The sequence below is a fragment of the Garra rufa genome, chromosome 18, assembly GCF_049309525.1.
Source record: "Garra rufa chromosome 18, GarRuf1.0, whole genome shotgun sequence".
NCBI classification, from domain to species: Eukaryota; Metazoa; Chordata; class Actinopteri; order Cypriniformes; family Cyprinidae; genus Garra; species Garra rufa.
Window position 1 is genome coordinate 18,456,861 of NC_133378.1, and position 16,464 is coordinate 18,473,324.

Consider the following 16,464-nt stretch of genomic DNA (forward strand, 5'->3'; position numbering starts at 1 on the left):
TGTCTTAATATGACATTCACCACTTAGTCACTAAGGTCTGTACTCTATCAGTTTGACAGACGAAACATTATCAACAACAACCACATACCTTTTCCCCCCAAAGCTAGGCCGCTCATCATCAGAGTCATGCTCTGCCCAAATCCCATAAGTCGCTTCTTCTTTGGTCTGTCTGTGTCTGCGTCTATCTGGGTTGAACTCATTGGCCAAGTCCCATTCAGATATCTCAAACTTTTCAATTTCCACGCCATCCTCCTCCTCATCACCTCTACGCCCATACAAATGGGACATAGACATGTCTCTGCTGGAATTAAACAAAAGAATATTTCAGGTCTTACAAACTTTAGATCAAATAACTTATAACAGAGAAAAATAATAGATAACCATAAGAGTAAGAGAATAAGAAAAAACAATAGTTTATAAAATTTATAAAAATTACCCCGTTCAAAAGATAACAGTTGATTCTTAGTACTGTGTTGTTGCCTGAATGATCCACAGATGTTTTTATTATTATTGTTTAGTGACAGTTGTTTGTAATGAACAGTTAAACTGCCTGCTGTTCTTCAAAAAAAATCCTTCAGGTCTCACAAATGATTTGGTTTTTCAGCATTTTTGTGTATTTAAACCCTTTCCAAAAATGACTGTATGATTCTGAGATCCATCTTTTCACACTGAGGACAACTGAAGGACTATATGCAACTATTACAGAAGGTTCAAATGCTCACTGATGCTTCAGAAGGACAAATTATGCATTAAGAGCCATTAAGAAAACTTTTAGAATTTCAAGATCAGGGTAAATTTAACTAATTTTGTCTTCTGGGAAACATGCAAGTATGATCTGCAGCTTCTGAAGAGCAGCACTAAATAAAAAAATATGATATTAAGGCAAAATAAGAACAATGTACACATTTTCATTCTATTTAAAAGTTTACACCCCTGGCTCTTAATGCAAAAATTTTCCCTCCGGAGCATCAGTGGGCATTTGAACCTTCTGTAATAGTTACATATGAGTCCCTCAGGTGTCCTCAGCATGGAAACATGGATCTCAAAATCATACAGTCATTGTTGGAAAGAGTTCAAATACACAAAAATGCTGAAGAACCAAAGTAATTGTAGGACCTTAAGTTTTTTTTTAAAGAGGCTGTTCAGGACAAACAATACTCTCTCAATTCTCTCAACAATACAAGACTCTATCAATAAACAAAAAAAACACCACTGGGGTAAACTTTTGAACAGAATCATTTTTTCTAAATTCAACCTTTTTTTCTTGTGGACTATATGTCTATACACGTCTTTTATGTTAAATATCTTATTCAGGCCAGTAATAAATAAAAAATAACATGCATTTTATATGACCCCTCTTATTTTGGCAAAACAATTAACATTTTGCAGATTCTGCAAGGTGTATGTAAACTTTGACGTCCTCAACTGTAGGTAAACAGAACAAAAACACACAGAACAGTGCTTTTAAAAAGTAAATATATACGCACATGTTTATAATATTGCTTCTTACAGCATAATATATAGTTTAAACATCAAAATATATATGGCTGACTTTTAAAATGTTAGGATGGGTTTGACGATATTTGGGAGTCCGTGGCATAAAAGACTGAAACCCGCCGTTTTAGACAAAACGGTGTAAACCTGCTTAATGTATTTTCTCACATTACACTCTATGATAAACGAATCGTATTATTAGTACGTCAGGCAAACGTTTTCAAAAAAAAGTATGCGGGTTAGCATAGCATTGCTATTTTTTGTAAACAAAAACACATGCTTTCCTTTAAAGCGGTTATTGTGCTTTCTTCATCACGTTCATCTAAAATACAAACGTTTTGTACCTAAATATCAAAGCGCTAGCACACAAACAATCTTTGTTTTACCTGAAAATGTGGGTTCTCACTGTCAGCAAGAGCGCATGAAAAAGCAACTTCCTGTTGAGGCCGGAAGCAAAGCTGTGACATCAGAGCGACGCGGAGGTCAGAAACTCTCTCTTACAGCCATCTTGGATCCTGTGCCCTGAACTAGTGAGTACTTCTGTGTTCCATCTATTGTCATCCAACGCTGTTTTGACACTTTTGGGCTTTGATTTGCTACTTGTTTTGATGATTTAGTGTTCCTCTGTGGTGAACGGTAAAGATTTATTTATTTGGCTTGATTATTGAGGAAATATCTTAATGAATACAACCGGCTGCCTGTTCAAAATGGGGGAGCGAGACGCACCGCAGCTCGCTGGATGCGAGGACTTAAGCAGTGGGCTTTGTGTCTAACGAAACGTTAAAGTCATACAAAATATAGTTTTATAAACAACTGGAGCGATATTTGTTAAAAGTCTTTAATGTAATGACAAAAAGAACTTGCTTTGTGTGTGTCACTAATCACTCATTGGAAAGTTGATCTCGCCTATTCAACAAATTAATTATAAACATACAGAGATACACATGTTATTATAACATAAAACGTAAATTTTCTAATGTTGCCCGCGTTGTTTTGTTTTCATTTGTGTAATGGTTTCACTCAAACAGCAGCAGCGTGACAGTGCTGCTCTGTTACACACGTGAAATGTGCATCTCACTACACGCGAACCTATGAGCAGTCTGTAAAACAATGTTTTTGTGTAGTTATGATATTGAATAGGCCATATAATCTGTTTGGGATTTTATAAAACAGTTTTCGTACAGTGGACTTGTGAAATGTTATCATGGAAGTTCAATACTTGATCAGATGTGAACACAGCACTGAACAGGTTTTAATTCAGCCGGCCATTGAACAGCTGACAGCAGAGGCCTACAGGAAGAGGCCTAGTGTGCTGCTCGCTTTGAATAATTCAAGCCATGTGAACACCCAGTACAGACTAAAACATGTTTTTGCTAAACTTGTAATGTCAATTTCTGTTGCAGTCCAGAATGCCAGGCGAAGCCACAGAAACTGTCCCTGTTACAGAGCAGGAGATGCAGCAGCCCCAGGCTGAGACAGGTTAGTACTGCCTTTGAATGTGCATGTCTGACACTAAATGTATGTTGTGCAAGGCGTCCTGGAACTGTAGTGTTCTTTTTTTATTTTTTAAATATGAAGCAGTTACTGCAAGTCTGATCAATCTGTTTATGGTGCTTTTGCACCTGTTTTAGATTTTCTTCAGGTTTTCTTTTATGGTCTTCTACCAGCTGTTGTAGCGACTCCACAAAGCGAGTTTCTCTAGTTGGAGTGGTGACATGTTGCTTTGTAGGGTGGGGATGGAGTTTGAGTCAGACTTCTCCACCTAGACAATTTTAGGTAAATTTTCTTGAGCCCATCCCTAGATTTAAAAATGCACTAATTCTGTCAAAAAGGATAGTTTGGACAATTTTGTTAATTCAAACCTGTATAGCTTTCTTAGGAAACACAAAAGAAAACATTTTGGAGAATGTCTGACTTCCATTGACAAAACAAATATGATTTAAGCTGCAAGTCATACCTAAAGTGTAGTTTTATTTCATAGTTTACTTATAGATTTATAGGATATGAGGTTATGACAACATTTGGTTCTGAAAAATAAGTGATCCAGGACTGCCTTGCCCAACAGTGTGTTTGCCTGTATTGGTTAATATTACACTAAAGTTGTGTTGTGTTATTAAAAGCACATGCAGTTTCATAATCTTTGTGTGGAATATGCACAGTGCCAATATGGACTCTGCATGAACATTTTCCTAACATTTCACTGAATTTGAGTGATTGCAACCTGAATAGCTGTAAGACATTTATAATGCTTTTTTGTAGATAGGAAGTGTATTGGTCTTTACTGGTGTGATTGATTGTGTTCAGGAATGTATTTGCAAGACTTAGTGATCTTTGTGAGAAATCACGCAATTTAACAAGTCTCATGATTCTGTTTTTGAGGAAAACAAACTTTTCTGTATATCTTCAAGCTTTTTTGGGTAGTTTTTTGACTATGTAAATGTTAATAGCTAAGCGTTAAAAAGTAAAATGAACTAAATTAGTCTGACTAAGCATATAAAACTTAAATATAGGGCACATTTAGTCATAGATATGCAACACTAAATCATTTGGATAGTACTTTGGTAAACTGCTGTTATGACAATATAAGGAAAGAATATATTTCACAAAATGTCTTTATCCTGTTGGGACTTGGTCACTGCATTGTACAAATTAGAAGTTTGCACTTTGTTGTCTGTGTAGTCTGTTTATTGGCTACATACACATTTGTAATAAATTTGTAAAAGTTAACAAATTCAGTGACTTAGTTTTATGTTTTTATGTTTGTCCTCATTTGATGGTATGAGATTGTCAGCACATTCCTTATTGAAGTTATATTTAAAAATATCATCAATTTACTGCTACCATGCTTTTTTGCTACTTGAAAATTAGAAGTGTGTCTTGTATTGATAATTTACCAATGCTGATCATGGAATTACAGTTCAGAATTTTAACCAGTAACGTCGTATTTTTTTTTTTTTTTTTTTTTTTTTTAAAGAAATGCACATAAGACCTATACAATTTCATGCTCAGGTTGCTAACACACATTGACCCAGAAGGATAGTGTTTTTAGTCAAGTTTATATTGCTCGGTGATCATTATTTTACAATATATGTACTTTTTTGGGGGGGATCATGTACAGTAAAAGCAATACACCACCTTTTTTTTTTTTTTTCAACGAAATGTTTTTTGTTACTTATACCTATGAGAGCTTTTGTTTACAAATATTCACCATTTAAATTTTGTAAATGGTTTTGTTTATTTGCTGTCTGAATAGGCAATATTACACTTGCTTTTTACTGAGTGATTGTCCTTTCAGATTTTAGTCATTTGTTTTTAGGTCTGTGTACTCCATATAAAGTCTGCATCACAATAGGCAAGTAAAGTAGGTAGCAAGTTCCAGTTCCTGTGGACTTTAAATGTGCTGGAGATCTTTAAACGATGTTAGTCCAAATGTTTTTGGATACTGTAGTTCATTGTCAATACCTGTCTGATTCACGCATGTGCAATTGAGTAGTGTTTTTACAAAGCCTTACAATTCCTAACCCGATAATCAAGGTGTGTTTGGTTTGATTTAGTAGCCAGTTGTCCTTTGTTAAAAGGTTTAACACATTTGTGCAATTGACAGCATCCCTCGTAACCAGCATGGATGTGATGGTTTACACCATGCAACATTATAATTGCCGAAAAAGTCACTCTAGCCCTTTTATTTCCATTAGCCACACCTGCTGCAGCCCCTGCTCCCTCTCAGGCAAAGCCTAAAGAGGGCAAAACTAACCCCAAGCTGTCCTCTTCTCCTCACACAACTGCTCCTAAGGCAGTTCCTGCTGGACGCAGGAAACGCTCCTCTCTATCTGCCTCCTCAAGCTCCCCTACCTCTCCTAAATCTGCCTCTGCCCCACATGCTACCCCTCCATGCTCCCCTTTGGCCTCTCCTCCAGCTGACTCTTCTGTAGCTGGAAAAGCTGAGCAGGCTGCTCCCAAGGTGGTAAAGGCTGGTAAACAAGGGAAGCAACAGAAAGCAAAGAATTTTAAATCTGCTGAATCTGAGCAAGCACCTCCCTCTGCCTCTAAGCCTGCACAGGAGCCTGCACCAGTTGCAGCTCTGCCATCTCTGGCTATACCAGTACCAGTGGTAGCAAAACCAGCAGGAGATGGAAATGCTTCCCCTGTCTCTCCCAAAGTTGCTGTGGCTCCTGTTGCCTTTAAAGTAACTTCTAAATCTGCTGCCCCAGCACCAAAGTCGTTTACAGAAGCTGTGGTCGCCAGTCCACCCAAAGTGGCTGAAGCCCCCAAGGTTGCCTCTGAAGCTCCAAAAGTAGCAACACCTGCTGTTTCAGAAGCCAAGACTCCCTCGCCTCCAAAAGCAGCTGCTAAGCCTGCCCCTGCCCAAGTGCCAAATGTGAAACCAGCCGCTGCTGCTCCCCCAAAACCTGCTCCTGCACAGTTTGAGGATGATGATCTCCCACCTCTCTTACCACCTGAGAATCCTTTTACAATGCCTGCTTTCCCCCCCATGCCACCTACTACAGTGCCTGTAGTTACCCCAGCAGCTCCTAAAGTAGAACCTGCCTCTTCTGGTAAAGTTGAATCCAGCCCCAAAGCAAAGGCTGCTCCTAAAACTAAACCAGCTTCTAAGGCTGAACAGAAAGCAGCTCCTGTCCCAAAAGTTGAGGCTGCACCTAAAGTTGACCTTATCACCACCCCTAAAGATGAGCCTACTCCTGCCCCTAAAGTTGCTGTCTCTTCTGCCCCTAAGACAGAGGCTGCTCCTACAACTAAAGCTCAGGCTACCCCTAAGGTTGAGGCTGCTCCAGCACCTAATAAGAAGTCTTCTCCTAGCCCTAAAGCTGAGCCTGTTGCTGCCCCTAAGACCGAGGCTGCTCCTACAACTAAAGCCCAGGCTACCCCTAAGGTTGAGGCTGCTCCAGCACCAAATAAGAAGTCTTCTCCTAGCCCTAAAGCTGAGCCTGTTGCTGCCCCTAAAGCTGAGCCTGTTGCTGCCCCTAAGACAGAGGCTGCTCCTACAACTAAAGCTCAGGCTACCCCTAAGGTTGAGGCTGCTCCAGCACCTAATAAGAAGTCTTCTCCTAGCCCTAAAGCTGAGCCTGTTGCTGCCCCTAAGACCGAGGCTGCTCCTACAACTAAAGCTCAGGCTACCCCTAAGGTTGAGGCTGCTCCAGCACCAAATAAGAAGTCTTCTCCTAGCCCTAAAGCTGAGCCTGTTGCTGCCCCTAAGACAGAGGCTGCTCCTACAACTAAAGCTCAGGCTACCCCTAAGGTTGAGGCTGCTCCAGCACCTAATAAGAAGTCTTCTCCTAGCCCTAAAGCTGAGCCTGTTGCTGCCCCTAAGACCGAGGCTGCTCCTACAACTAAAGCTCAGGCTACCCCTAAGGTTGAGGCTGCTCCAGCACCAAATAAGAAGTCTTCTCCTAGCCCTAAAGCTGAGCCTGTTGCTGCCCCTAAGACAGAGGCTGCTCCTACAACTAAAGCTCAGGCTACCCCTAAGGTTGAGGCTGCTCCAGCACCTAATAAGAAGTCTTCTCCTAGCCCTAAAGCTGAGCCTGTTGCTGCCCCTAAAGCTGAGTCTGTTCCTGCTAAGGTTGAAGCTGCTCTTGGCGCTAAAGTTGAGTCTGTTTCTGCTCCTAAAGCTGCTGCTGCTCAAAAAGCTGAGGCTGCCCCTAAGGTAGAGGCTGCTCCTGCACCTAAAGTTAAGTCTGCCCCTAGCCCTAAACCGGAGCCTGTTTCTGCCCCTAAGGTTGAGGCTGCCCCTAAAGCTGACTCTGCTCCTACCTCTAAGGTTGTGGCTGCTCCTGCCATTAAAGTTAAGCCTGTTCCTGCTTCTAAACCTGAGGTGGCAGTGGCTGCTAATGTTGAGGCAGCACCTGCCCTTAAATTAGAGCCTGAGCCTGCCCCTAAAGTTAAGCCTGCCCCTGCTTCTAAAGTTGAGGCTGCTGCTACCCCTAAAGGTAAGCCTGCTGCCCAAGCTGAGGCTGCTGCTCCCAAAGTTAAGGCTGCTCCTGCCCCTAAGGGTAAGTCTGCTCCCAAAGCTGAGGCTACTGCTCCCAATGCTGAGGCTACCCCTAAAGTTAAGCCTGCTCCTGCCCCTAAAGCCGAGGCTGCTGCTCCTAAAGTTGAGGCTACCCCTAAAGTTAAACCTGCTCCTGCCCCTGAAGTTGAGGCTGCTGCTCCTAAAGTTGAGCCTGCTCCTGCCTGTAAAGTTGAGGCTGTGCCTTCCAAAGCCAAGTCTGCTCCTGCCCCTAAAGTTAAGCCTACCCCTGCTCCCAAAGTTGAGGCTGCTGCCCCAAAAGTTGAGGCTGCCCCTACACCTAAAGCTGAACCTGTCCCTAAAGTTGAACCAGCCCCTGCTCCCAAACCAGTTAAAGCCCCATCCATACTGGAGCCAGTCATCAAGAACGACAAGGGTATCTCTTTCTCTCTCTTTCTGTCTGTCTGTTTTTGCTTTCTATGCTTAATTTGGTACATATTGCCACGGTCTGGAAATCTCCTGTCTTAGTCTTCGAGTGAAATTGAAGCTTCAGTTAGATGCTTTTCAGGACGTTCAAACATTGGGCCAATAGCTGAATGGTTTTTCAGTTTTTCAATGAGGATATTGTTCAGAGTTATCGGTATAATGGCAGTTTAGTTTTGCTTCTATTTTGAGGCACAAGTATTTGTGCAATTTAAAAATGGTTAAACTGATTCACCTGTTTCTGCATTGCATTTGAAGATTTTAATTATTCAAACAGGAGTTTTGGTGAAAATCTGTGTCTAATGGCAAATTAACTTAATGCGTCCTGGTGTTTTAGGGTCTGGCACTGAATCTGACAGTGACGAATCTGTTCCTGACCTGGAGGAGCAGGACTCTGCACAGACACAAACACAGCAGGCACAGGTAAGATTCTTTCGATCAGCATATACAAAAAAAAGCATTATTTTTCCCTCCACTTCATTTTCTCTCACCATTTCTATTTGAGTTTTACATTAAAATTGCATTTCCTTTCCACAGCTTGCAGCAGCAGCTGAAATCGATGAGGAACCTGTCAGCAAAGCAAAACAAAGCAGAAGTGAGAAGAAAGCCAGGAAGGTAGGTCATCCTCAGGAACTGAATGAATCTCATCTTAACACCAAATTTAATTCGAATTAACAGTGTTGTTTAACTGTACCCTTTCTTCCCTTGCCAGGCCATGTCCAAATTGGGGTTGAGACAAGTTGCTGGTGTTACCAGAGTAACCATTCGCAAGTCCAAGAACATTCTCTTTGTTATCACCAAACCAGACGTCTACAAAAGTCCAGCTTCAGATACCTACATTGTCTTCGGTGAGGCCAAGGTAAAGATTAGAAAAAAATGCTTTCTTATTTGAGTTTAGTGTTTTGGTTGATAACGAATTCTTGCCTGGTAATCTAGACATAAGTGACCTCTTAATGATGATTTAAACAGACTTTCGTTCTTCTGAGTCTGCTGAAGCCAAACTTTCTGTTCTGAGAGAGGAAATGTACAGTGGTGTACATGAAGGACTCATTGAAGCTCATAAAACAAACTATAATCCTGATGGTGTCTGCTCCTTTCAGATTGAAGATCTGTCCCAGCAAGCTCAGTTAGCAGCTGCAGAGAAGTTCAAGGTTCAAGGAGAAGCCGTTTCAAACATCCAGGAAAACACACAGACGCCCACAGTACAGGAGGAGAGCGAAGAGGAAGAGGTGAGTGTTAACACTGTTGTGATTATAGAACAGAATAACACTGAACAAGGTCTTTTGTTGATATGCTCAAATGTGAGAAAAGTGAATGTACATATTCATGAGTGATTTGCTTTACCATTTACAGGTTGATGAGACTGGAGTGGAGGTCAAGGACATTGAGCTGGTCATGTCACAAGCCAATGTATCCAGGGCGAAGGCTGTGCGTGCACTGAAGAATAACAATAACGACATTGTTAATGCTATTATGGTGAGTTAAACTGATAACTTTACTTTAAAAAATCTCATCTTGTACAATTCCATTTTTTTTTTTTTTTTTTCAAAACTCTTCTGTGATGAATTAACATTTGACTTTCGTTCTTCTGATTTTGTCCTGAAGCCATTTCATTTGTTCTGAGAAGAGCTCAGGCTTTAAACGTGGTGTCATGGTATCAAGCAGTATTACTCACTTTATCTTTTTGTCTGTCTTTACAGGAATTGACGATGTAGATGGAGATCAGGGACTGGGTCACATTAAGATGTTGCTGATTTGATCTACACTATTGTTTGTACAATTTATACCCAAGAGAAATAAAGGCGTGGCTTGATGAAATGATGTATTTTGTGCATTTTTTTATTATTCATGGAATTTGATTTTATTGTATTGTAAATTTGTCCAGAGCAGCTCAAAACATGAATTGCATAGAGCAAGAGAAAAAAGTAAAGGCACAAACTAGCTCCTGAGGCTGCTGCTACTAAAGCTGAGACTATCCCTGAAGTTAAGCCTGCTCCTGGCCCTAAAGCTGAGGTTACACCTAAAGTTAAGCCTGCTCCTGCCTCTAAAGTTGAGGCTATGCCTCCTAAAGCCAAGTCTGCTCCTGCCCCTAAAGTTAAGCCTACCCTTCTCCCAAAGTTGAGGCTGCTGCCTCTACACCTAAAGCTGAACCTGTCCCTAAAGTTGAACCAGCCCCTGTTCCCAAACCAGTTAAAGCCCCATCCATACTGGAGCCAGTCATCAAGAACGACAAGGGTATCTCTGTCTGTTTTTGCTTTCTATGCTTATGCTGGTATATATTGCCACAGTCTGGAAATCACCTGTCTTAGTTTTTGAATGAGATTGAAGCTTCAGTTGGATGCTTTTCAGGAAGTTGTTCAAACATTGGGCCAATAGCTGAATGGTTTTTCAGTTTATCAATGTGGATATTATTCAGAGTTATCTATATAATGGCAATTTACTTTTGCTTCCATTTTGAGGCACAGCTATTTGTGCAACTTAAAAATTGTTAAACTGATTCACTTGTATCTCCATTCAATTTGAAGATTTGAATTTATTCCAACAGGATTTTTGGTGAAAATCTATGTGCCTAATGGCAAATTAACTTGATATGTCCTGGTGTTTTAGGGTCCGGCAGGAACAGGACTCTGCACAGACACAAACACAGCAGGCACAGGTAAGATTCTTTCGATCAGCATATACAAAAAGCATTATTTTTCCCTCCACTTAATTTTCTCTCATCATTTCTATTTGAGTTTTACATTGACATGAACTGAACTTGCATTCCCTTTCCACAGCTTGCAGTCGCAGCCAAAATCGACGAGGAACCAGAGTGAAGGACAAGGACATTGAGCTGGTCATGTCACAAGCCAATGTATCCAGGGCGAAGGCTGTGCGTGCACTGAAGAATAACAATAACAACATTGTTAATGCTATTATGCTGAGTTAAACTGATAACTTTACTTTAAAACATCTAATTTTTTTTACAGTTAATTTTTTTTTTGAATTTCAAAACTCTTCTGTGATGAATTAACATTTGACTTTCGTTCTTCTGAATTTGTCCTGAAGCCATTTCATTTGTTCTGAGAAGAGCTCAGGCTTTAAACGTGGTGTCATGGTATCAAGCAGTATTTCTCACTTTATCTTTTTGCCTGTCTTTACAGGAATTGACGATGAAGATGGAGATCAGGGACTGGGTCACATTAAGATGTTGCTGATTTGATCTACACTATTGTTTGTACAATTTATACTCAAGAGAAATAAAGATGTGGCTTGATGAAATTATATGTCGTTGTATTTTGTGCATTTTTTACGATTTATGGAAATGTATTTCATTGTCACTGATTTTTGAATTCAAGTCAGAATTTTACTCTCGGCGTGGTATGCAGCTGGCTGAATCAAAGAAATGTGCCCGTGTTAACTTGTGACCTGTGTTTATTGTTATGAAAATGAATATTATAGTAAAAGTATATTACATTTTATGGTTTATGATGTTAAAGTACATTTCATGGAGTCCCAGACAATTGTAAATGTGAGGCTACTGTGGTTTAATTAGAAAACGCTATTGTTAAACTATATTTAATATAGTAAAAACATGATACATTTTCTTAATAGACAAGCTTATGTCTCATTTGATTAATATAAAACTTGACATTATTTCAGGTTGTTTTTGCCGTTTTTCTACTATAAATACTTTGGAAACATGTGACTTGATTTCTTGATTGTAGTGAATGAAATGTAACATAAATTCTAGTCTGCTTATAAATGTTACTTTGTAAACGTGTCAAATTGTGATTTGTGTTCGATAGCTGTTTTTTTTTTAAGTAAACAATATATAAAATATAGCCTTTTCTATAGACAACAAGCTGCATGTAAATGCTGGGGTAAATGCACCCATTAAGCCCATGTACCCTTTAAGCCCACTTTAAGGGAAAAACATATTTTATGCAAATTATGATTTTAACCAATTCAGTGATTTGTTAATTCCCTGACACATTTGGCAATGTTGAGTTAGCCCCACTTGTGTAAAACAAATCACTAAATTCACTTTTTTTAAAGATAGGCTTAATTGTATACAGTGCCACAAAACGCATGCAAACAGTCAACACAATGTCTTTGTAAAGATATCTTATAATTTTTTAAAGGAAAACATTGTCTTTTTTTCACCATTACTCACTGTGGTACCAATTAGGCCCAACGTATGTTTTTGTTTTTTGTTTTTTTGTTTTTGAATGAGAAATCCCTCTAATTACAAACTTAGATCAATTTTCGGAGTGTGCTTTTACCTTACTAACCTTTTACCTTACTACTTTAATTTACAAATATATTTAGACATTTAGGCCTACAAATAACACATTGTGTAGCACCATTATATAATGGGTGTCTGCTAATATTTGATTACAAAATTGAAATAGCTAAAAAGCTGGACGCAGGATTTTAACCTATATGTAATAGACTGCACATAGTATTATAGCAGATGCAATCACAGCGAGCTATTCAACCACACTGTTATATGTACTAGCCCCTTTTTACACTTTGGCACAAGGTAGCTTCAGTCTATGATTCTTTGAATTTGCCTGTGTTAACTTGTGACCCTGTGTTGCCTGTGTGAACTTGTTTGCTAGCCAAAATCTAATTTTACTGTTGCAATAAATTGACGTTATTTCCAGTTAAAAAGCTGCTTACAAATATTACTTGTCATTAGAAAATCTCATTTGATTATAACAAAATCATGTCTATTTAAGTCACTTTTTAAGTATTTATACGAGAAAAATGGCAAAACCAACGTGTAAATAACGTCATTTTTTATATATTTATCAAACGAAGAAACCATGTGTACCATGTTTTTACTATAGTAAATTGTCTGGGACTCCATGAAATGTACTTTGACATCACAAACCATAAAATGTAATATACTTTTACTATAATATTCATTTTCATAACAGTAAACACAGGTCACAAGTGACTATTTTTAGCGCGTGTTCGAAACCCGTGCCAAACAGACTTTTTTTTTTTTTCCGCATTTCAGCCGCTACGGGCGATCATACCAATAATTTGTCATCTTTACAAGAATATAAAAAACATGTAATGAGCAAGTGTGCGTTTATTAGACAGCTTAATATCACGTCAATTTGTGCTTTCAGAATCGGCGAATCTGCAGCGTTCGTTCCATCACATTGGCGCTGAGGACCTGAATCAGGAAGTTGGTCACCAGATAACACGGTAACCAGTTAAACCGTAACACCTGTCAAGGCGTAAAGTACAACACGAGATTTTAAATGCCCCTTTCTTTCAGTCAAATCAGTTTATAAGACTAAATGGCTATCAGATTACCTTTGATTGAAGCTTTACGTTATGTCAGCTCTAGGGCGAGTATCGTTAGCACACAGCGACTGTTTTGCTCTCAAAAGAAAGGACTCGGATCTTCTGACACTATAAGGGTGAGAACTCACTTCTTTCTTATATCCTTAAACTCATTAACGTTACAGTGAGGTTGTTCTTACATCCAGGGTAGTCTCATAAATATTGTGCACGTTTATATAGACTTAAAGTGTACTTTTGAGCTTGTACATATAATAGAATAAATGTTTGAGCTTTCCACCCAGGCGTCCTTATATTGTATCATGTTTGATTTGTGTCATAGGTTCTCTATGATGGAGAATGCCCAATATGTGTAAAAGAAATTAGCTTTCTTCAGTTTCTTCAGAGAAACAGAGCAGGTAAAGTAGATTTTGTGGACATCTCACTGCCAGAGTATGACGGAAACAAATATGAAGGAGTCAGTTATGAGATGGCAATGGGGGAAATGACAGTGATTGATGAGAAGAACAAGGTGGGTGATCATTTATTTATATTTTATTTTATGATGTTGAAAGCATTTAAAAAGTTCACCCAAAAATGAAATGTCTATCATCATTTACTCATCCTCAAACCAGTTACCAACTTTCTTAAAGGGTTAGTTCACCCAAAAATTAAAATTCTGTCATTAATTACTCACCCTCATGTCGTTCCAAACCCGTAAGACCTTCGTTCATCTTTGGAACACAAATTAAGATATATTTGATGAAATATTTGATGAAGCATTCATGGTTCAAGGTCCAGAAAGCACCAAGAACATCGACAAAATAGTCCATGTGATATCAGTGATTCAACCATGATTTTATGAAGCTACGAGAATACTTTTTGTGTACAAAAATAAATAAATAAATAACCACTTTATTCAACAATTCTGATGTCACATGGACTATTTTGTCGATGTTCTTGGTATCTTTAAATGTGGAAGGACCTTGCGGTCAGAAAGCTCTCAGATATCATCAAAAATATCTTAATTTGTGTTCCGAAGATTAATGAAGGTCGATTACAAGGAGTAATCATTGACAGAATTTTCATTTTAGGGTGAATTATCTTTTTAAAAATATCTTTAAAAATATTTATTTTCCTTTGATTCGTTTTTAAAATGTATATGGTATTTAAATTTAAGAAACACCTGGGCTACATTTCCTAAAAGCATCATAACCCCAAGTAGATCGTAGAACTATTGCCACCAATGGTCTCTATGATCAACTTTCCTTACGATGCTTTTGAAAAACGCAGCCCTGATCAAATATATAATTGATTATTCCTCAATGTGACTGTGTTTTCTTCTGAGGGCAGATTCATCGTGGAGTTCCAGCTTTCAGAGTGATGTACAGTGCGGTGGGTTTGAGCTGGCTTGGCACATTCATCTCTCTTCCACTGATCAGGCCTATAATGGACAGAGCCTATGGGGTGTTTGCAAGAAACCGACTGAAGTGGACCGGCAGAGAGGGCTGCATCACTGGACACTGTGCTAAAAAAGAGACATAAGGGACGGAGCACTTTAAAACAGACTTTCCAGAGCTCGGCTTCCCAAAAGCATTTTAAGTAGATTGTAGAACCATTGTCATCAATGGTCTCTATGATCATATTAGCTTACAATGCTTTTGAGAAACACAGCCCAGACCAATGGATGTATTGGTACTAACAGCTATTTAATTTGTTTTTTTAAGCTTTTTGCATCTAATATTTAAGTCTGGATATAACCAATGTCAATGTGCTCAGGATAAATTAGAATCTACAACTTTACTTTAAAAAACACTGTGATATATGTATTGTATATACAATAAATTACTCATACTGGGAGGGAACTAACGTCAGAGTGTTGACACTTTGAACAACTCTAAGGGAACATTTTCTAAATTTAGATGCCTCCTGACTGGTCATCAACTTTTAGGATGCTGTAGGACAGACTGTGCTTTAATGAGGAATGGGGGTTTGGTCAGCAGTCCTTTAAACCAACCAATAGGATTTGAACTTCAGAGTAGGGCGGGATTAAAAAACCACAACAGAAACAAGTGTAAACACCACAGGAAGTAATCAAAGAGAAAACTAACAATATATGTGTTTTGGAAGGAAGTTGAGCATTTATTTATCACCAAAGTCTACTTCAGGATAAGGAGAAAAAGTGACAGGTAAGATAAAATAGCTAGTTTATTTGCTAGGGCCTTAAGATCTACAAGTGACCTTCAAGGTCAAGTGTGTTTTGTAGAATTGGTCTTAACTTAACCTTCCGTCTTTGTATGTATAATACAAGTTGTAATCATTGCTAAAGTTGCACACTGTAAACATTTACAGAATTAAAACTGATACATATAGAATCTGATCTGTTAAGGTCAGCGAGATTTGTCTGATTCGTTTAAAAAATGTATCACTTCTTATTATGATCTATTACTATATATATATATATATATAATTTTTTTTTTTTCAGTTTATCATATACATTAACAAACTGTTAATATTTTACACTTTGGAACAAATTGCAAAACAGAAAGCAGGCATTGGGTCTGCTGGTGAATATTTTACTGGGTCTGCCATTTTAAATAGAGGACTTGTTGTTTAACTACACCTAAGCACATGAACTTGAACATGTTGTGGAACTGTCTGTACACAATGTGACGCAAAGACTTGCCGGTCCTCATAAATCACAACAAAGAAACGAGACAAAATAGCTGTACTTCTCTGCTGTCTGCCATGTGACCAACTGGCAACTATAAATATGTACTGGAGGTTCATGGAAGTACTAAACAGGGTATTTTTCTGACCTACTGTTGACACCTTGGTGTCCTATTTCATAGTTTTGAGCATAGTCACCCTGTTCTTATTCACAGAATGGCTTTCAAAAATACTCTGAAAAATCCCTAAAGAGACTTGAATTACAGGCTTAATTAAAATCAGATAATTAAAACATCACGGTTAAAAGGACTACATTTTTATTAATTGAATTGGCTCAGACTTTTTCTCTGCCATTATTTGCTGTGTAATCTGCATGGCTGTATGTCATTTAATAGAAGATTTGTTTATGAATGAATATTGATAAATAAAAAACATAAGTACAAACTTCAAAGCAATTGATTATGGAGGATTTGCAGTGCCATATTAATAAATATTAAAAGTGTGTATTTGTTCACAAACAAAATATTTATTGACACACATCATTGTTTAATTATTTAGTATATATAGTCAAA

General features: G+C 38.4%; 3 protein-coding genes and 3 non-coding genes across 6 annotated transcripts in view; 5 read left to right on the forward strand and 1 right to left on the reverse strand.

The window, feature by feature from the left end:
- The window catches only part of tfip11 (tuftelin interacting protein 11), a 9,108-nt gene extending 7,176 nt beyond the window's left edge, over positions 1–1,932 (reverse strand). Inside the window, 2 exon segments of the mRNA XM_073822658.1 lie at positions 82–301; positions 1,881–1,932. Of these exon segments, the coding sequence (XP_073678759.1) occupies positions 82–294 (213 nt within the window). The 5' untranslated portion in view covers positions 295–301; positions 1,881–1,932.
- A 27-nt stretch (positions 1,933–1,959) lies between these two features.
- On the forward strand, positions 1,960–9,760 carry naca (nascent polypeptide associated complex subunit alpha). Its single transcript, XM_073823351.1, has 8 exons — positions 1,960–2,024; positions 2,898–2,973; positions 8,280–8,365; positions 8,480–8,557; positions 8,655–8,801; positions 9,043–9,171; positions 9,296–9,418; positions 9,643–9,760. The coding sequence occupies exons 2-8, from the start codon at positions 2,904–2,906 to the stop codon at positions 9,655–9,657; spliced, it is 648 nt and encodes a 215-aa protein (XP_073679452.1). The 5' UTR covers positions 1,960–2,024; positions 2,898–2,903; the 3' UTR covers positions 9,658–9,760.
- Positions 8,890–8,961, forward strand: LOC141291706 (small nucleolar RNA SNORD59). The gene has a single exon (XR_012340373.1). It is a non-coding gene; the product is annotated as a small nucleolar RNA SNORD59 (small nucleolar RNA).
- Positions 9,495–9,570, forward strand: LOC141291705 (small nucleolar RNA SNORD59). Its single transcript, XR_012340372.1, has one exon. It is a non-coding gene; the product is annotated as a small nucleolar RNA SNORD59 (small nucleolar RNA).
- Positions 9,761–10,937: 1,177 nt separating the features above from the next.
- Positions 10,938–11,013, forward strand: LOC141291704 (small nucleolar RNA SNORD59). Its single transcript, XR_012340370.1, has one exon. It is a non-coding gene; the product is annotated as a small nucleolar RNA SNORD59 (small nucleolar RNA).
- Positions 11,014–13,027: 2,014 nt separating this feature from the next.
- LOC141291585 (uncharacterized) lies at positions 13,028–15,597 on the forward strand. The gene is made up of 3 exons (XM_073823747.1): positions 13,028–13,362; positions 13,566–13,754; positions 14,576–15,597. The coding sequence occupies exons 1-3, from the start codon at positions 13,240–13,242 to the stop codon at positions 14,765–14,767; spliced, it is 504 nt and encodes a 167-aa protein (XP_073679848.1). The 5' UTR covers positions 13,028–13,239; the 3' UTR covers positions 14,768–15,597.
- The last annotated feature ends 867 nt before the right edge of the window (positions 15,598–16,464 follow it).

Bases quoted from the DNA above. Each gene is read 5' to 3' on its own strand.
- naca (XM_073823351.1), top strand. From the start codon at position 2,904: ATGCCAGGCGAAGCCACAGAAACTGTCCCTGTTACAGAGCAGGAGATG. The intron at 2,974-8,279 runs GTTAGTACTGCC...CTGGTGTTTTAG, and splicing joins GCAGCCCCAGGCTGAGACAG to GGTCTGGCACTGAATCTGAC. The intron at 8,802-9,042 runs GTAAAGATTAGA...TGCTCCTTTCAG, and splicing joins TTGTCTTCGGTGAGGCCAAG to ATTGAAGATCTGTCCCAGCA.
- LOC141291585 (XM_073823747.1), top strand. From the start codon at position 13,240: ATGGCTATCAGATTACCTTTGATTGAAGCTTTACGTTATGTCAGCTCT. The intron at 13,363-13,565 runs GTGAGAACTCAC...TTTGTGTCATAG, and splicing joins GATCTTCTGACACTATAAGG to GTTCTCTATGATGGAGAATG. The intron at 13,755-14,575 runs GTGGGTGATCAT...TTCTGAGGGCAG, and splicing joins TGATTGATGAGAAGAACAAG to ATTCATCGTGGAGTTCCAGC.